This window comes from Ursus maritimus, unplaced genomic scaffold, assembly GCF_017311325.1.
Source record: "Ursus maritimus isolate PB19 unplaced genomic scaffold, ASM1731132v1 scaffold_27, whole genome shotgun sequence".
NCBI lineage: Eukaryota > Metazoa > Chordata > Mammalia > Carnivora > Ursidae > Ursus > Ursus maritimus.
Genome location: NW_024425230.1, coordinates 31,392,028 through 31,418,287, shown reverse-complemented (window position 1 = coordinate 31,418,287; position 26,260 = coordinate 31,392,028). Strand labels below are relative to the sequence as shown.

The 26,260-nt window shown below is 35.5% G+C and overlaps 1 protein-coding gene across 2 annotated transcripts in view; it reads left to right on the top strand.

Annotated features, from left to right (window-relative positions):
- ARIH1 (ariadne RBR E3 ubiquitin protein ligase 1) overlaps positions 1-26,260 on the top strand; it is a 117,764-nt gene that overhangs the window by 53,909 nt on the left and 37,595 nt on the right. For both annotated transcript variants that reach the window (XM_040643022.1, XM_008708657.2), the window contains exons 3-5: positions 17,660-17,804; positions 24,777-24,869; positions 25,360-25,415. In XM_040643022.1, coding sequence (XP_040498956.1) covers positions 17,660-17,804; positions 24,777-24,869; positions 25,360-25,415 — 294 coding nt within the window. The remainder of the gene's footprint in view (positions 1-17,659; positions 17,805-24,776; positions 24,870-25,359; positions 25,416-26,260) is intronic.

Below are 26,260 nucleotides of genomic sequence, written 5' to 3'. Positions count from 1 at the left end.
TATTTCAGAACATAGAAAAAGAGAAGTCATCTTTAATTCCTGTTAGCCAGATCAGAATACTCCTTGTTACAAAATTTGAGAAAGACTGCATAAGATATAAATCACCTTTATTATGAACATAGCTGTTGAATTCATAAATAATATTTAATAAAATGAAAGAATTAATGGTCTAGTAGGATTTCTCCTAGGAATGCAAGAATGGACACCATTAGGAAAAAAATAATTCATCTATAGTATTTACTACTTTTTAACAGGGTAGTGATACCCATGATTTAGAAAAAACAATTTTTAGCAAACTAAGAAGGTAATTTCTCAAAGTTTCATGAAGGGTATCAACTAATAATCTACAGCAGAATTACCCTTAATTTTGAAACGTTGGAAGGATGTTCAATAAAATCAAACAGGGTACTGGCTGTCACCAGCATATAAATGTACTAGAAGTTCTGGTGAGTAAAATAATACACAGAAAATGAAATAAGTGGTATAAAAATCATTCGGCGATGGGAGGATTATGGATATTATGAGATTTTTCTTTATACTTTTATGTATTCTGTGAACTTTCTTCAGTAATCCCAGAAAAGTGTTACAATAACACATTAACTATGTAATTCAGAAAACAAGCACTCATTTGTAATGAAAGCTTTTATTTAAAAAAGGAAGAGAAATTTTTGTAGACCATATAATATCTACCTAGGAAACCCCAGAGAATCAACTGATAAACTATTAAAGGGGTTGCACATTAGAATCACCTGAGAACTTTAAAACACACCAATGCCGAGGCCCCTTTCCGTTCTTTCTCCTTCCTCCTCCCTTAATATAATACCCTTGGAAAATGAGAAGAAACCCAGAATGTAAGGAGGCTTAGCTTCAGTGACACTGTGTATGCATCTTCCTGTCCTTGAGTATAAATATGAAGGTGACTCGTATGACAATCTTGTAACAATTTAGGATCCCAAGAATCATAAGAAAAGTTAGGCAGTGTGGCCAATAATTTTGTTACATAGCTTGCTTTGTTTATTGATTGATTTAAAGATTTAAAGATTTATTTATTTGAGAGAGAGAGAGAGCACAAGCAGGGGGAGAGGTAGGGGGAGAAGCAGGCTCCCCGCTGAGCAAGGAGACCGAGGACGCAGGGCTCAATCCCAGGACCCCAGGACCAGGACCCAAGCTGAAGGTGGACATTTAACTAACTGAGCCACTGAAGCGCCCCTACATAGCATTTTTTAAAAAATCGTATTTCTCAGTTGGTAATACAATATGTTCAAGTATCATTTTCTTTTCATTTTGACATACTTAAAGAGAAATCTTATCCTAGGCAAAATTGCGAAGTACTTCAAATTCTGTCCTGTCTCTCTACTGTCTTTCCTCATTTCCATATACCAGGCATATTAATTTTTTGTTTGTTTATTCATTACAGAGCCCTAGTCCCTGCCATGGAGGAGGAGCTTACGATCTAGTGAGGGCCATAGAGTTATAAGTAAGATTTTTGCCAGTAATTCTTATTTGCCCCCAGACTTCTAGTTCATGGTTTAAGCCAATTTGTCCTGACCACCCAAACAAGTAATTTATTCTTTTAAAAATACATTTTGGTGAAGGCGGTGAGGGGCTAATGGGGAAGGGACTATTTAAATTTTTTGGTGTTTTCTCTTTCATAGCAGCTTTCTAGACCTTTGCCATTTTCTTTACTACCCAGCCTTCTACATTTTTACTCTGTAAGTTAATTTCTTTTCTGTTGTCTAAATTAAATGGAGTTTTCTCTATTCACTGGATTTCTTCCCGTGCTCCTCTACATGAAGCAAAACGCAACAACTCTATCCGCCCTTTTCCTTCTAAACTTTAAAGGCTGATCTTTCCATCTGGGCTTTGAGCTTATGATTTTTGTGGGATGTTGCTTCCATTATTTCATCTGTCTTATCTTGAGCCCTCTCCTTTCCTGGTATATCAGGGTTTTTAGTTGTAAATATACTTGAAGAGGATGGGTGAAAACAACAGTAAAGACTGAGAATCATCCACTAAATGAAGGCTATGCGTCCAGGGAAAGTGCCCAAATCATAGTGTCAGCCTATTTGAGTAAATGTGCTATTGCTGTTGCCATTGGGCACAGGCATCACAGCTCATATCGATATTGGGCATGTGACGTCACAACTAGTATTTCTGCTGTTTTGGCCTCTGAAAGCTAAATGTATCCTACCCTTTTGACAGAATGAATTCCTCATCAAATCTTCTTTAAGTACTGTGCTTTTCATAAACTATAGGTTACCCTGCTCCTGCTAGGCCAGAATCCTTTCAGCAGGAGAGACTGGGAAAGTGAGTTGTCCTTTTTTCCCTTTCTTTTTACGACAAGACTTTTTTTTTTATTTTAGATTTTTTAATTATTACTATTGAAATACAGTTGACGTACAATGTTATGTTAGTTTAAGGTGTACAACATAATGATTCAGCAATTCTATACATCACTTAGTGCTTACCATGATAAATGTAGTTACCCTCTGTCACCATATAATGTTATTATGATATTACTGACTATATTCCCTGTGCTGTACTTTTTCATCTCTATGACTTAACTCATTTTATAACTGGAAATTTGTACCTATTTTGCCCATTCTTCCCACCCACCTCCCCTGACAAGACATTTTAAAAAATCCAGTTTCTGGGCGCCTGAGTGGCTCAATCGGTTAAGCTTCTGACTCTTGATTTCGGCTCAGGTCGTGATCTCATGGAGAAGTCTGCTTCTCTCGTTCTCCCTCTCCCCCTGCTCATGCTCTCTCTCTCAAATAAGTAAATCTCTAAAAATCCAGCTTCTGTCTGCCTTTCTATTATCTTTATTTCTGTTCTTATATTTCAGTAGTACACAACTTTTAAGATGTCACCAAATTCATTTTTGTGTTGACTCAACTTTGCAACGGTTTTCTTTGTCTGACATTAGTTATTCTGTGGATATCTATGTAGACTGTTAGCTACAAAGCCCTAGGGAGCACTTCTGGAACTGTACTGTCATTGGCCCGTGCCTGGCATGCCTTCCATATTTTCCCTTTTCCTAATTGTTCTTTAAAACCCAACTTATGGGGCGCCTGGGTGGCACAGCGGTTAAGCGTCTGCCTTTGGCTCAGGGCGTGATCCCGCCGTTGTGGGATCGAGCCCCACATCAGGCTCCTCCGCTATGAGCCTGCTTCTTCCTCTCCCACTCCCCCTGCTTGTGTTCCCTCTCTCGCTGGCTGTCTCTATCTCTGTCGAATAAATAAATAAATAAATCTTTAAAAAAAATAAAATAAAATAAAACCCAACTTACACTTTACTTCTAAGATGGCTATTCTTATTTCTCAAGACAGTTAATCACTTCTTCATTGGCCTTTTTATATGTGTTTAATATTTCAACACTTCTGTTAGAGTTGTTTGTGCGTAAGAACTATCTTACTCATCTTTCATTGCTAGTACATAACACAATTCCTAATATGTAGTCAGTGTTTAGTAAATATTTTAGTTCAACCATTTCTAGGCTTTACTTTTTGTAATATGCATGTAATTTCTGTAAATCATGACAAGCTTGTAAATCAGATTTCAGTATGTCAGGAACTAGAGAGAACCCCCCCCCCCATCAAGCTTTTTTAGTTGATAACAAGTAAAAAAAGAAAATCAGTATGTTCTCTATAAGGTGGGTGTGATAATTGGTATATTTGAAGTGAGGAGAAATATATAGGTGGTTGATGACTCACTGCTTTTCATGGATAGGTGTAATCAAAGAACCTTGAAGATTGATTTCAATGCAGACTATGTTGCAAATAGCTTTCCAGCTTCCATTCTGAAGCCACCATTTAGTGAATAGTTACTAGAAACAGTACTTGTATGTTATTATGATGGTATGGAACTTTTCTCAGGAACATCACTAATAATACATTATTTCACAGTTAACTTCTGGGATGTGAAGAGTAAATTTGGTTTGTCAGAAACCAGGCTTTTGTCATGGCATTCATCAGTCTTCTCTAGTGTAGTGGGTTTTTATTGTTTAAACAGTTTAGGTGTCATCAGGGAACATGTATGGAAAGCAGCAAACGTGCCTTCTTACTAATATTATGGTGGTTAAGAACATGGGATCTCTGCTCCACTACCTCCTAGCTGTATGAACTTGGAGCAATATTCTCCATTAGTTACTTCATCTGAAGTTATTTGTTGTCCTTAGTATCCCTGCTGTCTTACTACTTCATAAATTTCAAGAATGTTTTTGAATATCAGCTGTGTAAAAGACATTGAGCAGAGGTTTGGTGATGAACAGGTACACAGAACAATGTATCATACACCATTTTACCCTTAAGGTACTTAGAGATAAAGCTTTAAGGGAATACATAAAAGGTTATTTCTGGCTCAGGTAGGAAAGGATTTGTTGATGAGATGGCATTTGATTGGGCTTCGGAGGGCAGGCAAAGTGGGAACCTGGGCATTTCAGGTTCAGGAAACAAGTTGGGGGAAGGGGGTAATTTAAGGAACATATGTTGAGTGGTAATGAGATTTAGAGCAACTGGAGTACGTGAAAGATAGAAGGAAGATGATGGGGCATGTTTAATAGGAAGCACACTATGGACCTTGAATTCTAAGCAAGTGAATTTGACTTTTCTTTTCCTATTAAGTGGAAAGGTTTGAAGGTGGTTTTATGGAGAAATGTGATATAAGGGCATTATTGCAGGAAAAAGTTTAGTGATAATATGAGCTGATTCTCTATTGGCAGGATGTCCCATTGGAAAACTTTTTTAATAATCCAGGTGAAAGGAAAATGTTGGCTTGACTTAGGATGGTGATGGTTAATTGAAAGCAGAGTATAGGTGGAAGAGATGTTAAGGTGAACTGTGACAGAAAATATGAGACTCTGGAAAACTTCTGGTAATTTGGACCATTCTATCCACTAAATACAGTAGAGAAATCTATGTGATATTGAAACATCTTTTAAAAGTCAAGAATATCTGGAGCACCTGGATGGCTCAGTCAGTTAAGTGTCTGCTTTCAGCTCAGGTCGTGATCCTGGGGTCCTGGGATGGAGCCACGCATCAGGTTCCTTGCTCACTGGGGAGCCTGCTTCTCCCTCTCCCTCTGCTCCTTCCCCCCTGCTCATGCTCTCTTCATGCTCTATCTCAAATAAATAAAATCTTTTTTAAAAATTAAGAATATCGAAGAATTAGTAGAATAGGAATTAGAGGGTTAAAGCCTAAAAGAGGGGCGCCTGGGTGGCTCAGTCGTTAAGCGTCTGCCTTCGGCTCAGGGCGTGATCCCGGCGTTCTGGGATCGAGCCCCAAATCAGGCTCCTTGGCTGGGAGCCTGCTTCTTCCTTTCCCACTCCCCCTGCTTGTGTTCCCTCTCTTGCTGGCTGTTTCTCTCTCTGTCAAATAAATAAATAAAATCTTAAAAAAAAAAAAAAAAAAAGCCTAAAAGAATATGGAAATCTAGTGAGATGAGCCAAGCATTCCAGTCTGCTTTGCACTGGAAGTATATTCTGATCTAGGAGAGGTAGCTAAGAGTAGCTAAGGTAGCTGTGATTTTTATTGGCCCTTCGGTTAGTGGGGGGAAAAGTTGGAGTCTTAGGCACACCAAGAATGAGGATTAGGTAAACTAGCTCTTCTAAAGATTAAAGATAATATTCATGTCATCTGGGTGCCCCAGAAAACCTTAAGCCTTGAATGTAGATTAAGATGGTCCTAGACTGTTAATGTATCCAGGCACTTGACAAACAAATAAAAACCTCTTCTAGGAAAAGAACATTAAGGCCTCAAACTACTTCCCCAAATTATTTTTTTTTAATTAAAACATAACAAATTGGTACTCCAGATATTAGAATTGTCAGAACTGGATCAAATGGGTATACCATCAACAGGGAACTAAAAAGTATGAGCTGTCTTAAAGGTATGAAAAAGAATTTTTTCTTCTTATTTATTTTTAATTTATTGTATTTTATTTTTTCAATTCATAGTTCCATTTCTATCTGTGCAGTTCATATGGGTATGGAACCAGTGTCAAGTTAAACATTAAAAGCAGCTATTGAAATAAGTCAAGTGTTAAGTGTTGAAACTGTTTGTTAGGAGGCATGATCTGGTTCCAGCAAGGTTAGGAAAACAACTCGAAAAAGACAGAATTTCTGTAACTAAACAAAATAAACAATATTAACTGAGTGAATTAATTTAACAGCAGATTGGACAAAGCTAAAGAGAGGCTTAGTATACTAGAAGATCAAAACAAACCACTATCTAAATTACGTACTTACACTAAAAGATGGAAAATGCAGAAGAGAAGTTAAGAAATGTAGAGGACATAATGAGAAGATCTTACTGAGTTTTAGGAGAAAATGAGCCAAAGGTAGTATTTGAAGATATAATGGCTGATAATTTTCCAGATTGATGAAAGAAGAAAATGCCACTGAATTTAAGAAGCCTAACAGTTAACCATGCATAATAAATACTATTTCATTGATTCTAAGGTCTTTTATTGTGCTAAAAATTTGAATGCATCTTTCAATCGATGGCACCTTGCAGTCCAACAAGATTGAAATACTGACTTATGTGAAAATTTTCCCATTTCACTTTCTGGTAAGATCATGAAATTTCAGTACCAAAGCATTTTAGATTTCATGAAGTATGGTAAAAAGAAATCCACATTTTTTTTGAAATCCACATTTTAAAACATAGTACAACTACAGAAACAACAGCAAAAATAGGCAATCATAAAAGCAAGATACAAGGAGTAAAAATTTGTGTACATCTATTATGTATATAGAGAAAAATATATAGAAAGTGTATATTATACTTACATATTCTTTTTAGAGAACAGCTGACTTAACAGCAACAGTGGAAGATGATACCTCAGTAGATTGAAAGACAAATGTCAATTTAGAATACTGTGTTCTTGGAAAATGTTTTCATAAACAGTACCGTCTTTTAATTAATATAAACACCTTTATGTTGTAACTAACCTTTGTATTCTTTTAAGTCAACATTCTAAGTTCTGTTAGTGTTGTTGAAGTATCAAATATGCCTAATGTTATTTAAGCAACTATTTGAATATTAAGGAGGAAATTGTGGAATGCAGTCTAAGTTGTGCTTAAGAAGTAGAGTTTATAAATGAATCATCGAACTTTACATCAAAAACCAGGGATGTACTGTATGGTGACTAACATAATATAATAAAAAAACATAAAAAAAAAAGAAGTAGAGTTTATAACTTTAAATGCATATATAAGGAAAGTAATGAACTAAGCTTTCATCTTAAGTCTCAACTAATGAGCTAGACGTGTCACAGTAGAAGACGAGCGATACAGTAAATTCAGAGAAATTACAAGAAGAAATAAGAGCAGAATTTAATAAAACAGGAAAGAAACATACAGTGTTTCTTTGGCTGAAGGAGCCAAAAGATTTTTTTTAAAAGACTGATTAACATTGATACCCAGATGAGATTAATCAAGGAAAAAAAGGTACAAATAACTAGTATTAGGAATGAAAAAGAATGTCACTTTGAATCCCGCAGATATTTTTAAGAAACTTCTAAGGTATTATGGATAATTGTGTCAGAATTTGAAATTTTACATGAAATGGATAAATTCTTAGAAATTTGCAATTTACTGAAATTGACTTGAGAAATAAATAGAAAACCTATATGAGCTATCACTATAAAGTGAAATTTTCTGTAAAGAAAATAAGTCCAGATGGATATACTGGAAAATTCTACCAACACTTCATGAGATAATAACTCCAACCTTACATTCTCTAACCTTGGATTCTTTTAGAAGACAAAATGAGGATTCCGCATCTTCATAAGGCTGTCATAACTTTGATTTCAAAACCCAACTAAAACATTACTTGTCAGTTTCTTTCACTTACACAGATGCAAAAAACAAAGCCCACAATATTTGTGAATTGAGTTCAGCAATAGATAAAAAGGATAATAACCCAGCCTGAACAACTCTGATTTATCCCAGGAATCCTAGGTTGGTTTAACCTGGAATAATTCAATATGGTCACTTGAACAAATTTTAATAAGAAAAAACGTATCAGTAGATACAGAGGAGCAGTTCCAAAAAATCAGTCATCATTCATGATTTTAAAAAGAAGCCGTTAGGAAAATAGGCACAAAAGGGAAGTATGTTAATCTAGTAAATTTATAAAAACACCTGTAGGAGATAATCATAGTTCATGCTGAAATGTTGAAAAGATTTCAGAGTTTAAGACATGGGTATCTGTTATTTTCACCTCTGTTCAGCATAATGCTGAGGATGATCCTAGCCAGCAGTGTAAAGTATCATAGTTGTAAGGGAGATGATAAACAGTTAATATTCACTGATGATATGAATTGTGTACGTAGGAAATCCAAAGGAGTCTACAGATAAGTTAATTTAGAAAGACCTGTAAAAATGTTTTACTATTTTTTTTGTTAGTATTTACACATATATCTTTGACCCAGTAATTCCACTCCCAGGTATATACGTAGTAGAAAGAAATATGCACATCTAAATTAAGTGTGCTCATAGCAGCATTATTCATAATAGCTCCCTCCAACCTACAAAACAACTCAAATGTCTATAGATAGGTGTATAGTTACGGTATATTTCTGTAATAACTTCAGCAACAAAAAATAAATTAGAGCTGCAAGTGACTACATAGATGAATCTTTAAAAAAAATCATATTTAGTGAAAGGAAGAGCTCTAAATACCTATGTCCTATATGATTTTTGTTTATATGCAATTTACAAACAGGCAAAACTAAGCCATATTGTTTAAGGATGCATATTAGGCAGTTAAACTATAAAGAAAAAATAGGATAGTGATTATGTCTTGGAGAAAGAAGAGTTTGTTAATGAGAAGGGATGTTTGGAGTGTTTCTGAAGCACTAGCAGTATTCTAGTTCTTGTCCTGGGTTGGTTATACACAAGTATTTGCTTTATAACAATTTGTAAGCTGTCCGTTGATATATATGTGCTTTTCTAGAATTGTGTTATATCCCGATAAAAATAACTTTAAAACACACACGTACGCATAGGAAAAGGAACAGCCTTAAAAGGGAAGGTTCAGTTTGCTTTCTGGATTGTTTTAGGATTAATAGTACCTTTGCTTACCTGTAAGTAAATCAACATTTTGCCAAGACAGTTTCCTCACTGCCTTCCTGGCCTCTGGTATCACATCCGTCCTAAACTTTGACCATATCAACTCATTTTATCAACGTCCACTACCTTTCTGGTTCCTACCACATCAAAGCTATACCCTCTGACTTTTGAAAACCTTTCATACTTTCACTCTGTTCTGTATGTCTATACTTACTCCTCTACACTCTCTTAGGATACCCTTGACTATTCAGGCCCCAGTTTTCTCAAGAGCTATATTTTAAACTCAGAGAGCACCAATAATATTTCATTCTGGGGTTGTACTGACAGACATCATGTACAATTTGTATCATGTGCAACTCATCTGATGCCCCTAGGACACCTTAATCTCCGAATTGAAGTTAGTTGCTATTTTCTATACTTAACTAGCATTCTCCTCCCACCTCTTGTACACTTAGTGTGTCATATTGAAATAGCTGTCCCATCTCTTTCCTTCACAGCCGTAAACACTGCCACTGACCAGCACAGTTCCCACATACCGTTACTTAATATGTGAGGGAACTATGTAAAAATGGATATTAGGGGCGCCTGGGTGGCACAGCGGTTAAGCGTCTGCCTTCAGCTCAGGGAGTGATCCCGGCATTGTGGGATCGAGCCCCACATCAGGCTTCTCTGCTATGAGCCTGCTTCTTCCTCTCTCACTCCCCCTGCTTGTCTTCCCTCTCTCGCTGGCTGTCTCTATCTCTGTCAAGTAAATAAATAAAATCTTTAAAAAAATGGATATTAAATATATACTGTCTTGTATTTTGATGCCTTATTCTTAGTTTTAGCATAGCTAGATTTTAAATACACTTTTTTGGTTTATAGGTGCTCAACATTTACAACCTGAGGACTTCCATTAAATATATTGAGACATCGTTATCAAAATAATAAAATGATATCATTTTAAAATATCTTGTATATATTTTTCATATTTATCTTCAGTTGGAATCAGATCCACTATTGCATGAAACAAGTAGCTTGTTTCGTTTTACTAAGTTGTGCTGCTGTTGTGTGGCAGGAGGAAAGAACATTGAGCAGAGCAGAGGGTGTAGACGTTTCCCTTACATGCACATATTTGGGCAGAGGGCACAGAAGCCACTGTCTTTGTTTTCTTTGAAGTAAACAAATCATTTTAGAAAATAATATTGGTTCTTGTCATTTTGGGGGCCATAGTCTCTTTTCAGAAAATAATAAAAGCTTCGAAGCTTTTCTTCAGGTGGAGGTGTGGAGAGTACACATGTGTAAATAAGTTACAAAGTCTTGGATACCGTAATGTTCTTGAAGTTTCCGAGGCTTTAGGTTAGAATTTGGTAAATTGAAATAATCCTAATCAAGCCACGAACGCAGACAACTACCTGTGAGGGGAATAGTCATTAGTTTTTTCTTAAAATGTCTGGCATAGTTTCATAGTTTGTGTAAGAATAAAATTGTATTTCTCAGAAAAGCCTTTTGATTAGCAAAATGTTGGTAATGGTTAAAGCTGGATGATGGGTATGTGGGAGTTCAATTTACTGTTCTTTTGGCTTTAGTATATTTAATTTTTTTTGGTAACGGAGTGGGAGCCTTTTGGGAAGATGACATAGATTATTGTGTTTCTGTTACAATTGTGCTAATTCAGGCCTAGAAGGAGTTATCTTACATCTGTTTCACTGAGGTTCATTTCTTAATATATTTGCTTTCATCGTGGCTCAGAACCAAAAAGGATAAGGTATGAAGAAACAAATGGCAGAAAGTTTCTCAAAAATGATGCAGTGAGATAAAAAACAATGAAACCTTGCCATTTGCAGCAACATGGATAGAGCTAGAGAGTATAAGTCAGTCAGAGAAAGATAAATACGTATGATTTCACTCATGTGTGGAATTAAGAAACAAAACAAAAGGAGCAAAGGGAAGGGGGGCAAACCAAGAAACAGACGCTTAACTCTAGAGAACAAACTGGTAATTACCAGGGGGGAGGTGAATGGGGGATTGGGTGAAATAGGTGATGGGTATTAAGAGGGCACTTGTGATAAGCACCGGGTGTTGGATGGAAGTGTTAAATCACTATATTGTACACCTGAAACTAAATTACACTGTATGTTAACTGGAACTTAAATAAAACTTTTAAAAATTATGTAATAATGGGGCACCTGGCTTGGCTCAGTAAAACACGTGACTCTGGATCTCGGGGTTGCGAGTTCAAGTCCCATGTTGGGTGTAGAGACTTTAAAAATGGAATCTTTTTTAAAAATAATACACACTACAATTTTTGTACTGCAACTTGTTTAGTAGCTTCTTTGTCAAGTGCTCTTTTGCTCAGCAGTAAGCAAGCTCAGGAACGTGCTGGTTTTTTTATTAGGTTGATTTTCTCATAGAAGAGTCTTAGAATCTCAAAAAGTATTTTTAAAAAATACATGACCAGTATGTTTATTTAGCTGTAAACCACATATAATACATTAATATTAAAATGAGAACTAAACTTATTTTTTAGATTAGCATTAAAAAAACCCCCACAAAACTTTAAAACAAGTTCTTATAGATATGTGTAAGTCCTCATTAGATCTTTTTTCTTATGAGGGCCAAAAGTCTTCCTTAGAAAAAAGATTTTCTATCCCTAAGTCCTTACTTTTCTATCCATAAGTTTTAGTTTTCTGGAATTCTGAACTTTACCTGGTAGAGGTTCATATGTGTCTCAGTCATTTTACATTCTAACTTTATTCCTTCTTTTGAGAAAATACCATTAAAAACCACATTCTACTTCAAGAGCCCTTTTTTAAATTTAAATTTTTATCAAAGTAACACAGTTTTTTAAAAGTCTAATAGTTTTAAGGATTTTAAGTGAAAACTGTTACTCCAGATCTTCAGTTTTAGTCTCATTCCCTAGAAGAGGAAGAACTGTTGACTTTACTGTATCTTAACAGTGTGCTTATACTACTCTACTCTACTGCATCCACTGGCTTCTTTCTATGGAATATGAGGATTAAGCTTTGAAACTAACGTTTATATGTGGGAAAGCCTTCTCTCAGTGTATTTTTTTACTCTGTGGTTCAGTTGTACTGTTCTAAGACTCCTTTTCCTACCCTATCTATTATTTTTGCTTTTCATAAGTATGATCACAGTTCTTACTCATCCATATGATTTAAACAAACTTAAGCTGTTCCTTTGCTCCTTTGACATTTTTGCCCAAGTATACCTTTTCTAAAAGTAGAAATATTACACCATTAGAAGCAGGTTAATAGGACCTAAATAGTAGTTGAAATTGCAATTCCTGGAAGAGATCTCGGTGTCACAGACCTTTTTAGTGCTTTATCAGAACTATAATTAAAGGTATAGGATAATTGTGACTGTTCTGTTGCCTTTTGAAATTGAAATCTGGTACCCATAAAATGCCATACGAGAATACTTTAACAAAAATGATTTGGTTATTTGGAAATAAAAGTGTGTGTACATGCATGTTTATACATGGACATATATAACGCATTTTTATAGGTTTTCGTGTGTGTGTTTGTTTCCTCTCAGACTATAGCAATAGATAATCGACTTGTTATAAATACGTAATGGGAACATTAAAAATCTGTAAGGAGGTTTGAACTCTGAACAGCTAGGAATATACAGTACAAAAGCACACTATATAACTTTGAATTAGCTTAACCTTTTTGCTTTTCTGATTCTGTTGTGAAAATAAGTACTTCTTCAACAGTGGTCTTTTTATGAAGTGTGAAGCTGTAGAGGCGCGTTTAAGATAAACTCCTAGTGGCAAAATTAAATATTGAAGTGGCAAACAGTGATGCCACCATCATTCAGAATTCAGAAAGAAACAATAGCCAGCTATGTACCCTACCAGCCATGTCTCCTCCCCCCCACAATTACACACAGTTCTTAGGCCGTAACTGTTAGTGCCTTAAAATTTAATTAAAATTGTTCGGTATATTTCTGTCTAGAAGTCAAGTAAAATGAAAAATTAAGATCTAGATATTCTGGAAAATTGACTAATTAAGTGCCAGTTTGCTTACCCGTATTTTGGTGAACATGCTGAATGAGCAGAAAACCCTAGAGAGAGAAGAGGATTTAAAATCTCTACTGAGAAACCTCTCCAGTTGCCCTTCTAACAATCTTAATCTAGAGAAATCTAGGCTGTGTGGTAGATGAGGTGGGGTTACTCTAATTCTTCCCTTCCCCGATTGAGGAAAGACTGCACTAAAGGAAAAACCACACTGCTATTCTTATTTTTATTTTCACTTCATTTTTATTTTCATCAAACGAATAGTTTTCTCAAAAGGGTGGGTGGCAAGAGTTGCAGGAAAGGAGGGAAGCAATAAACTTTGCAGTTATTTAGTAAAGTCACTGAAGCAGAGAAATATGTCTTAACTGATTAAACTAGATACCTGAACAGCAGTGCTTCACACTGAATCAGTCTCTTCATTTTGGCCTGTTTCACATGAGGGAGGATGTAACTAAAGGAACTTTCAAAAAGTGAGCAGGTAAACAAAGTATGGGAGTTAAGAATCCACCCATATTCCTTGAAACTTGACCACTATCTCACACCATACACAAAAATAAACTCCAAATGGATGAAAGACCTCGATGTGAGACAGGAATCCATCAAAATCCTAGAGGAGAACATAGGCAGCAACCTCTACGACATCAGCCAAAGCAACCTTTTTCATGACACATCCCCAAAGGCAAGAGAAACAAAAGATAAAATGAATTTATGGGACTTCATCAAGATTAAAAGTTTCTGCACAGTCAAGGAAACAGTCAGAAAAACTAAGAGGCAGCCCACGGAATGGGAGAATATATTTGCAAATGACACTACAGAGAAAGGACTGGTATCCAAGATCTACAAAGAACTTCTCAAACTCAATACACAAGAAACAAATAAACAAATCAAAAAATGGGCAGAAGATATGAACAGACACTTTTCCAATGAAGACATACAAATGGCTAACAGACACATGAAAAAATGTTCAAAATCATTAGCCATCAAGGAAATTCAAATCAAAACCACACTGAGATACCACCTTACGCCAGTTAGAATGGCAAAAATAGACAAGGCAAGAAACAACAATTGTTGGAGAGGATGTGGAGAAAGGGGATCCCTCCTACATTGTTGGTGGGAATGCAAGTTGGTACAGCCACTCTGCAAAACAGTGTGGAGGTCCCTTAAAAAGTTAAAAATTGAGCTACCCTATGATCCAGCCATTGCACTACTGGGTGTTTACCCCAAAGATACAGACGTAGTGAAGAGAAGGGCCATATGCACCCCAATGTTCATAGCAGCAATGTCCACAATAGCTAAATCGTGGAAGGAGCCGAGATGCCCTTCAACAGATGACTGGATTAAGAAGTTGTGGTCCATATATACAATGGAATATTACTCAGCTATCAGAAAGAATGAGTTCTCAACATTTGCTACAACATGGACGGCACTGCAGGAGATAATGCTAAGTGAAATAAGTCAAGCAGAGAAAGACAACTATCATATGATTTCTCTCATCTATGGAACATAAGAACTAGGATGATCAGTAGGGGAAGAAAGGGATAAAGAAAGGGGGGTAATCAGAAGGGGGAATGAAACATGAGAGACTATGGACTATGAGAAACAAACTGAGGACTTCAGAGGGGAGGAGGGTGGGGGAATGGGATAAGCTGGGGATGGGTAGTAAGGAGGGCACGTATTGCATGGTGCACTGGGTGTTATACACAACTAATGAATCATCGAGCCTTACATCGGAAACCGGGGATGTACTGTATGGTGACTAACATAATATAATAAAAAATCATTAAAAAAAAAAAAAAAAAAAATACTATATGATTTCACTCGTACGTGGGAGTTAAGAAACAAAACAAATTAGCAAAGGAAAAAAGAGAAGACAAACCAAGACACAGACTCTGCAATATAGAGAATGCACAGAGGGTTACCAGAGGGGAGGGGGGTGGGGGAATGGGATAGGCTGGTGATGGGTAGTAGTGAGGGCACGTATTGTATGGTGCACTGGGTGTTATACACAACTAATGAATCATCGAGCCTTACATCGGAAACCGGGGATGTACTGTATGGTGACTAACATAATATAAAAAAAAAAAAAGAATCCACCCATATTCTTGAGCATGGTAGTCCTTAATTAAACTATCATAATTAGAAGGAAAAAGCTTCTTTGTTCTTTTAAGGAAATTAAAATAAACATAGACGTGAGATGAGAGATCAAAGATGAATTGGTAAAGCAATAGAACAAGATAAAAAGGAAGTTGATGAAACTAAGAAAAGAGGGATAAGTAGTAACTTAAAACCACATTGGCAACAGCAAGAAACAGAGCAGATACTATGGAAAATAAGGTCATAAATCGGGAAAAGGACGAAGAAGGAATTAGCAGATGGTAGACACGGAAGACAAATTAACAAAGACTAGTTACAAATCCAGCAGGGCACAGTCTTTTTTTTTTTTTTTAATATTTTTTTTTATTATGTTAGTCACCATACAGTGCATCCCTGGTTTTTGATGTAAAGTTCGATGACTCATTAGTTGCGTGTAACACCCAGTGCACCATGCAATACGTGCCCTCCTTACTACCCATCACCAGCCTATCCTATTCCCCCACCCCCCTCCCCTCTGAAGCCCACAGTTTGTTATATGTGGTTTCTCTCATCTATGGAACATAAGAACTAGGAAGATGGGTAGGAGAAGAAAGGGATAAAGAAAGGGGGGGTAATCAGAAGGGGGAACGAAGCATGAGAGACTATGGACTCTGAGAAACAAACGGCAGGGCACAGTCTTAATAACTAAAAAGGATCTTGAAGTGATTGAGACCTGAATGGCATTTCGAAAAAAAAGTTGAATGCTAAGATAAAGCCTACAGAGCTACTAAATTTCAAGAATGAAGAAAGAAAACAAAATTATATATATGCCAGTTGAAAAAGGGTTTGAATTATAAAATGAGAAAAATTAATTTTGACCACAGACTTCAATAACAACAGGTACCAGAAGGAAATGGATGCTGTCAGTATAAAGAAAATTGGGGTGGGGGGGTGGCACATTTTGGCCAAAGTAAGCGTTTGAATCATGTCTGAGTAATTAGGTAATCAGGTTAAGGAACAAAAAAGCAGTTTTAACCATTCTTGAGAGGAAAGCTATATGATTTAAAAAGAATGTATGTAATTAGTGAAACAATTACATAAAATGACTCTCAACTAGGAAGAGCTTTACCTGTTCGTATTTAGTGTTAGCTTCATATGCTTTCTACTTTTCAAATAAAACTTGACATCTTAGGTTTTCTGAGAGATAATTAGGAGGAAAGCGTTTGATTTTCTGCTCTATATATTTTGATTAGCTGAATCATCAGTGACTTTAACCTTATATGAGTTCCCCTTTTATAATATGTTGACATTTTGATTAATAATTTGATCATTTCATTGAAACATTCTGTAGTTATTTATAAATAGATATTAGTCTTAGAGACTGATGTGATTTGTTCTCATTTGAGTGTTTTCCTGGAGATACAGTAAGTGCTTTGACACAAAATCTGAACAAGACCTGCATTAAAAATAATTGGAAATCTCCTTTGAGTATCACTTATTTTTTAACTTGAGAACCTCTTGTTTTTATGTAAAGAACATTGTAGTTTTTGAAACCTAGGCTTTATATTGAAACCAAAGTATTTGACCAGATTTTTCATTAATAGTTTTGCTAGTTATATTGATTCACAAATTGAAAGTTTTTGTATCTTTTGCTTTTCCCTTTAGAATGTTAAGATATTTCAGGAGGCCAGCAACCATGTCTCATCTGGATTAATGGGAAATACTGTGCTAAGTATTTGCCACTGTCTTCTGTCAAGAAATTTGCAAACACTTGAAACTCTATGGATAGTATTTGGCATACCATGTTCTTGATATCTTAGATAGTGAACTACTTCTGTATCTTTAGAAACGTTTTATGAAAAGCTAAGTATATAGATTATTTGATATATGAACATTTTAAGATACACTTTTTTGTTTCCTCCTTCCTCCCCTTTACTAGTAAATTAAAAATTATTTTGAAAGAATATTTAGAAATGAAATCTGTTTCGTAGAATGAGACACATGTAAGTGATTTGTGGGGTAAGGTACACTTTGTAGGTAGTTTACTTGCTAATATATTTAAGCTGGTGTAACTAAAATTATTAATAAAATAATTTGTATAAAATATTAGTCTAGCCTTTTAAAATACCATTACTTTTCATTAAGGTACCACTAGCGATAGTACAACTTTCATTCTTAAGTTCTAGTTGTAGTACTGTTAAAATACTAATAGATTAACTTCCCGGGACAAAAACAAAGTAAAAAAATACCAAAATAGCAACAAAATTTTAATCTGCTTTCACACACACACACACACACACACACACACACACACACCCTCTATTTTGCTACAGTTTGTAGCCATACACCTCCTTTCCTCCGAGCAAAAAAGGTTATGATCTGGGTTTATTTTAATTCAGTTCATTGCTGTTCCCTATAGGAAATCAGATTTTTGGAGAGCTCTAACAGTGTGCTATTGCTGGGCTCTCATCCTTTCTGTTTAAATAATGCAGGTACTTTGATGGAAACCTGGAGAAGCTCTTTGCTGAGTGTCATGTAATTAATCCAAGTAAAAAGTCTCGAACACGCCAGATGAATACAAGGTCATCAGCACAGGATATGCCTTGTCAGATCTGCTACTTGAACTACCCTAACTCGGTGAGTATCTGGTAGTTTAAGGCTAGCACTGACTCTCTGTTTCAGAGGGTAAATCAGCTTAAATTTATTTAAACAAAGGAAGATCTGGGAGTCTGGGATTGTATTGTAGTAAAACAGTAACCTATCAGAATATTAGGATAAAGGAAAGGAAGAGAAAAAATAGAGCTTGTTCTTTCCTCCTCCTCCCGTTTGCTTTTTAAAGCAGCAGCTTATCATTACACACCTAAATTTATTCTGAGTTTATTTTACTATCATGGGAGAATTGTTTAATAGGTGGGCAGTGAGTAGAATTACTTTTCATCCAAAATAAGATAGATTTAAAACTAACATTTTAAAATAAATATCCAAAACACTAATAAAATGTCTTTAATAATATTTTACTAGGGAGCTTTCAGGATTTTTCATAACAGAAGAGTTTCACTTATACAGATCAATTCTAAAGGAGATTCTTAAATATAGCAAGTGGTGACAGAGTTGGAACAGATACTGGGACCAGTTAATTGAGTGAAAGTATCCCCCTTAAAACCTATTGAATTTAGACGATTTATTTTGGTGTGTCTAGTGAAGAATTTTAGGCTTAGACATGATATTCCTATGAAGGCCTTACTTTATTAGTAACTACAAGAAAATATTATTTGTGGCATAAATGTATTTAGTCACTTGGAATTCACCTCTTTAAGATGTTTCAAGATAGCTAAGAAATAACTTCATTCTCTTAATAACTATCTTATTCGTGTTCTCTGCTTTAATAGTTAAGCAGCTCTTTCTAATTAATTACTATATACAAAGTCTTTGTCAGTATTATATATATTAACACATTGAAGGTTTGTCATTGTTTTTCTTAGAAGTCTATATATGTATCTGTAGAGGCCCATTTCAGTGGAACTAATTTGTTCACGTCCAAGTGCTTAGAAAAGAGGTTTTTAAAGAAAGTTAATTAAGTGAGAAATAGAACAATGAGTTAAAATAACTTTGTAGGTAAAGTGTTGAGTTGAATTTCCAAATTCTCAAGTTTTGATTGTAGTTCTGATGCTAACTATTTGGCTTTGTGTAATTATTAAATCTCACTGGGTCTGAGTTATTTTTATCTTTCAAATGAGTTAAGTAAGATACTCTTTTTTCAAATCTGTACTATTCTGAGAATTGTATAACTTGCCTCTCCTTTAAATCACAATCTTGAGTATTTAAAAAAACAATTAACATTACTATTAAAAATACATTAAATTCATGTTTTGACCATTTTATTTTCTGTCTTTAACAAATTCTCTTTGCCAGGTGACATTTGTATAGTTCATAAAAGTTTCTGTGAAGTAATCCTGAGACCCAGAGAATTTGTCCCAGATTATATGGGGTTTCCTTATTCCTAGGCATTTCTCTGCTCTATTATAACCAGCTCCTCCCTCATTTAAATCTTAAATGTAATTTGAGTACTGAAGCTAGCTGCTTACAAATATCCCCTATAACTTTCTCAGTGCCCTTGGTATTGTCTAACAGTCTTAACAAATTAGAATTAAAAATCATAACTGGAGATTTTCATTGTAAATTTTGCTTGCACTGTAACTGATGGTAGAGAGCCTACTATTCATTAATTCAATGCACCAGCCCTATTCTAAGTGTTAGAAACATAATGGAGAATAAAGGCATAATGCCTGCTTCAGATAATTTACAGATTAGCTGGGTAGATAAGTAAAATGACATATTCAGAAAGAAAGGTAAGCACTTTGATAGGGCATGATGCTGTGGGAACATGTTAGACACCTAACCCAGTTTTAGGTCGGGGAGAATTTCCCACAGAAATTGACCTGTGAAATAACCTCTGAAAGTGTGGTAGTTAGGTGAACCAGGAAAATAGAGCAATACAGAAGCCAGAGGAAGACAATGTACCTCCAAGAATGGTAAAAAAAAAAAAAAAAAAAAAAATACTGCAAAAAACCTTAAAAGAATTGAAAAGTGAATTTGGAATTAACAACATGAAGTTTACCAATGATATTGGAAAGTTGATTTAAGTAGTGTGGTAAGATGAGAAACCACACTGCATGTGCTAAAGAATCATTGACTTGAAGATGGGAAAGGAAATGGAGACAATAAAGATGAACAAATTGCTCTTTAAAGGAAGGTTGGCTATGTAAAGAATGACAGGACAAGAAAGCAAACAGCAACATGGGTTGGAAAGTAAGTTAAAGAGTTACGGAAACTGTGCCAAGCGTTATAAAAAATGTAGTGTGATAAAACTAGGACTTCTTTTCTCATGGTTTTTAGACTAATACAGAAAGATAATTTTAATCTCTTCAGTTTTGCAAGTAAATGTCACCTGAGACTCCATTAAAGCTTTAATTGGATGAGTTTTTTTTTTTTACCTTTGTTAATACAATTCCCATGTTTCAATTTCCACCACTCTCTTCAAACACTCATACTTGCCTTTTATTAAGTATATCTTCAATACCTTTATCCTTCCAGAAAGCAACTTTAGCTTTATACAGTACCACATGCAAACAAATTTTTTAAATAAATGCTTTGATAGCTTAGTTTGTAACATTTTGGAGTTCACTATTGTGGGTGATCTCTTCTTTAAAAACAATTTCCTGAGACTTTGGGGGCACTTTTAAAGTTCATAAATTCCCCACCTCCACTCCCGTGTGTTGAGGCCAATTCAGGAGTTTCTTAGCCCTGGCAACAGTCATTCACTTTATAATAATGTTGTTTCGAATTAAAGCATAAGATCTAGCTTTGCTAACCACCCTCTCCCCACTTTGCTAGGGAATGCGGTACCTCATTTTTATGAAGTAAGTAATTTGTACAGTCTAAGAATCAGATATGTTACATAAAGGCAACTTTGAAGATTGTGAGGCTGGTCCACCCTCCCATCCCTCACCCCTTAGGCACTTCTGAATCTTTGTGCTGGGAATCTAAGTCCGATCCTGTATTCCTTTTTAACTCATTTCATTTTACGGATGAGGGAACTGATGCCCTGATTATTCAGTTTTTATAAACGAAATGGCTTTAACTTAAGAGATTATATGAGCAACTTCTGATGGAGGAAAGATACTTCTTAACGTTCTTACTGCTGTTTGACATGAGTTGCTGTGTATGTAAAATGGCAGGGATAGATGAACGCTTTAAGAGTGTTTATTCTTTCAGTTCTTTTTTTAAAGGACCATTTCTGTTTTAGGTAATATTTCATGTATTTTTAGTGTGTTCTGTGTCAGATTTGTTTATGAATAAGTTTGTTGATAAGTAATCCAATCCCTTGAGTCAGGGACCCAAGTAGGTAAGCGCAAGGTAGTAAGGGAACAGGTATGTGAAAGGAGGAGGGAAAGGGAAATGGAACGGGATGGTGATACCCAGATAAGTCCATGATAATGACACCATTCTTGAGCACAACAAATGTGTTTATACCACAGGTTAGTTTTTGCTTTATCTTTAGATATACGTGTGTGATTTATTGTTCTAATTTATCTTATTTGGTATTGTTCTCTATCTAATTAGAAGAATTATTGAAAAAGAAGCCTTTAAAGAATAAAAAGCTTTGTTTTTTTTCTTATAATGATCGCTGATCCAGAAGTTCCAAAGGTAGAGGTGTTACTTGCAGTGATCATTTGGTAACCATTGTGACCTCTAATCTCTCAATCTCAAGGATTCTTATTTGAAAAAAAGCACATGAGGATGCATATGTGTTTTTAAGTTGTGAATAAAACATTTTAGAATTATTGATCTTTTACGCTGCTCTAATTGTCCTTTACAGAATGCTCCTTCCCATTATAGTCTTGAAAATCAGATGCTCTCCATTAGTGATCTGACAACAAGTTAGTGCCAGATCTCCTTCACCAGTGGGGAGTAATGAGAATAGATTCTTTTGTTTCCTAGATTTCTTTTTAATGGATGAGAATATTGGTTTCCAAAATATTTACCTTCACTTGTTCTGTGAATGAGTTAGAATCCTTGTCAATCTGAATAGCACCATATTTTAAACTGAGTAAATATTTTCCATGTCTGTTTCTGGGCCTTCTTTATATAGTTGATGTGCTGTAGTATAGAATTTTGTATCCTATTTGTATCTGAATGTCACAAGCAACATCAGAAATTTCATGAGCATTTTCAAATAACAGCTAGTTAGAAAATGGAATGAAATTAAAGGTACCACTTAATTTGAGCCACAAAAAGAATAAAAGAGCTAGAAATAAACTTGGCAAGAAATGTGAACGATCTATTATGAAGAAAACCTTAGATACTAAAGGAGATTAAAAAATGAGTTGAGTATTTGGAGAGAGAGAATAATAGTAAAATACTGAAAAACAAGACTAGATGGATGGGGGTAAGGAGGAACTAGTCCTACCAAATACAAGAATGATCAGTGTAGTGGAACAAGATAGAGTCAAGTATGTGTGAGGGAATTTGGTGTATGTAGAAGAGGGCATTTCAGATAAGGTGGGTTCGAGAAATGGTATTGGAACAACTTGGCTGCCATTTGGAGTAGAATCTTAAATTCTTTCTTAACTCTTTATATTAAAGTTAATTAATTTGGAATCCAGATATTTTAAAACTAATACACTTTGCTACATACAAGTAGAGATCTTCTTCATGGCAACAGAATGTGAGCATTCAGATTTGAAACAAAATATTTTCTACACTTAACAAAGGGCCAGTTTTCTAAATAGGTAAAAATCCCCACTGAATCACTAAGGAAAAAAATAAACCCAGTGGAAAAATTGGCAAAATTGGATGAAGAGAGTGCACAGAAAAAGAAATATATAGTCTTAAATCTTCTTTCAGATGTTTAAACTTCACTCATAAAATAAAATAAAACCAAAACTAATGAAGTTACTTCATTTTCACCTGCTAGATTTCAAGAATCAAGGAGTTTGATAATATACCATGTTGACAGGGTTGTTGGGAAACCAGGTTCTCTTGAACAGTATAAACTGCTACAGCCTCTTTGAATGAAGCTTGGTAATAATCTGTTAAAGTGTAAATGTATACTTGTTACAATGTCAGTCGTACAGATTTGTCCCACGATGCATTTATTTGCATGGTCACAATGATGTATATATAGCCAGTGCAGTAGCATAGTGGCAAAAAGAATAGTCTAAATGTCCATTAATGGTGGACTGCTTAAATAAATTATGGTACCTTCAATACAGACTGTAAAAAGGGGTGGACCCATGTGTACTAATGTAGAACCACGTGAGGAATCTATTAAATAATAATTAACCAAGATGAAAGTGTGTGCTGCTCTTACTGTGTGTGTGTACCTGTGTACGTTAGAACATCTCTGGCAGAATATGTAAGATATTGAAATAGCGATTACTTTCCTGAAGTAGAGGACAAGGATGGGGATAAAGGAGACTTATTTTTCAGGGGCACCTGGGTGGCTCAGTTCATTAAGCATCTGCCTTTGGCCCAGGTCATGATGCCAGGGTCTTGGGATTGAGCTTGCGTCAGGCTCCCTGCTCAGCAGGGAACCTGCTTCTCCCTCTCCCTCTGCCTGCCGCTCCCCCTGCTTGTGCTCTCTCGCTGTCTCTGTCTCTCTCTGTCAAATAAATAAATTTGTTTTTTTAAAAGATTTTATTTAAAAAAACGGGAGACTTATTTATCGACATAAACTCATACTATTAAATGTTTTTACCCATGAGCCTGTATTACCTATTCATTTAGAAAAAATTTAGAGTAAATATTGTAAGATATTCTTAGTTGAAACTGGTGACCATTATTTGTATATTATAGAATATACTTCATTTAACTATCCCTCAAATTAGTAGTATTTCAAATCATGTAAATAATGTAAGATTAGACCTAATGTTACCATTATTCTTAGCTATCTGAATAAATCTTTTGGTTTCCATAAGATTTTACTGATTATCTAGGTAAGCTACATTCCATGCAACTCAAAAGTCTGTATTTGTGTAACATTTTTTAATACAGCTTTGAGATAAAATTCACATACAATACAAGTTACTTATTTAAAATGGTTTTTAGTATAGTTACAGAGAGTTGTGCAGTCATTACCACAGTAAATTTTAGAACATTTTCATAACCCCAAAAAGAAACCTCGTCTCCTCTTAGAGTCACTACCCCTTGCCCCTCAAGCCACTCAACCCTAGGCAACCACCAATCTCCTTTCTCTGTGAATTTGCCTGTTCTATACCTTTCGTATACATGGAAATCAAACAATATGTGGTCTTTTGTGGCCGGCTTCTTTCATTTAGCGTAATGTTTTCAAGGCTCGTCTGCATTATAGCATGTATCAATACTGCAGTCCTTTTTATGCCTGAATAATATTCTTTCATATGGATATTCCACGTTTTGTTTATCCATTCATCATCAGTGGACATTTAGGTTGTGTCCACTTTGGGGCTATTGTGGATAATGCTGCTATGAATATTTATATACAAGTTTTTGTGTGGAGCTATGTTTTCATTTCTTTTGGGTACATACCTAGGAGTGGAATTGCTGGATCATGAGTAACTCTATGTTTAATTATTTGAGAAACTGCCACAGTGTTTTCCAAAGCACCTGTACTATTTACATTCCCACCAGCAGTGTATGAGGGTTCTTTCTCCACATCCTTACCAACACTTATCTTTTTTAATAAAGCTGTCCTGGTGAGTGTGAAGTCATGTCTCATTGTGGTTTTGCTTTACATTTCTCTGATAGCTAAGGATTTTGAGCATCTTTTCATATGCTTAATGGTACATGACATATTCTTATATTTAATACGAACTTGTCTGCCTTTCCTAAAGATTATAAGTATCTACTGTAGTGCATTTCTCATTAATTAGGTATTTTGTGTTAAATGTATTTTCATGTCTAAGTTTCACCACCAAGAAGTTTATTTTAGGAGCCCAGCTAGTCTTGTCAAATTGGACTTTTTAGCCACTATGAGAAATGTGACCTAATAGAGACTTATTGAGTCACTATGTATAGTGATTTTTCTGATAATGTCTTTTAAAAGTCCGTGTATTATTTTTGTTGCAGTATTTCACTGGCCTTGAATGTGGACATAAGTTTTGTATGCAGTGCTGGAGCGAATATTTAACTACTAAAATAATGGAGGAAGGCATGGGACAGGTAAAGATGCCAATTTGATTTTTAGTTTCGTTGAATTTCCTACAGTGTTTAGACCCTTGCAGAAATATAAACAGGTGAAGCATTCTGGATTATGAATTGCATGGGGAACTTTTTTCTATATTAAGACTAAAAGATAATTAAGGCTTTTTTTCTGTTTACAATGTGGCAGTCCAGTTAAAGATACAGTTCAGGTAATGTTTTCTCAGCAGCATTAAGATGTGTGTATATCAGGCTAAACTTGTTGAGCCATTTTGTCAGGTGTCTTGCTTGTGCCTTTCAAGCTTTATATTGAGAAACCAATTATTCAGGTCAGCAGTTCTAGTTACCTTATGGGGATAAATACACACACACATTTCCTTTAATAGAAAGGGAACAATTAAGATTCTATAAATGTTTAGGTATTCTCAACCTACTGAAGTGCCTGGCGATGGTAAGCATTCAGTAAATATTTATTGAATGAAGACATAGTTTAAATTTCAATCTTTTTCAGACTATTTCGTGTCCTGCTCATGGTTGTGATATCTTAGTGGATGACAACACAGTTATGTAAGTATTTTTGATAGATTATGCATGTTGAATATTGGGTAGTTGGTTAAACCAAATTAAATTTTGCTCAAACCTCAGAGGAGGTGGAATTTTTAGTCTGAAGAGACTTTCTAATCTACATTCCTTTGTAGTACAAAAGCTCATTTCTAATTTATTAGTTAAATGCCCAGACACTATTCTTGTTAACATATGGCAAAATACTGGGCAATATGTGATAGCTAGATTTTAGTAAACCTTGGAAGTGGAGAATAGGATATGTTGGTATGTCAGTTGAAGTCCTGTGGGAAACAGATGCCAAGACAGGGTTAAAAAGGGAAGGAGATTTGTTGTGGGATAGCATCTGTGCAGGTTAAAGAGAAAGGAGTAGACACATTTTGGTTCAGGTGTGACACCTGTTAAGAGACAAGGAAGAAGGATTCAGTAGGAAGAGACTCCGACTATGGGGCAGCTGTGAGAGTCTCTGGAAGCTCTGTGGGGAACTCCACTCCATAGATTGCTTATAGATGAATGAATGCCCCAATAAGCAGAAATGGCTGGGCCCTAATCCCCTTCCAGGCTCGGTCATTTACTGGGAGCTACCCAGGGGGAATGTGGCCTCATTTGGAACATTGCTCCCAAAGGCACTACATCTGGAAGTTGTTGGCTAAGTTCTCTTGTGAAAGGCTGTCTTATGAAGGGAGAAAGAAACTTGAAGAAAAAACCATAGATTTTAGTCCTGAACCTGTGGTGATATCCCAGTTGTTTAGTTCTTGAGGCAGTGCTGTTTCATAGCCTCAGGCTACCTAATTGACTCTACTTGAGGAAGATAAACAGATTGAGGGCCTGAACTATCTACAAAGAAATCA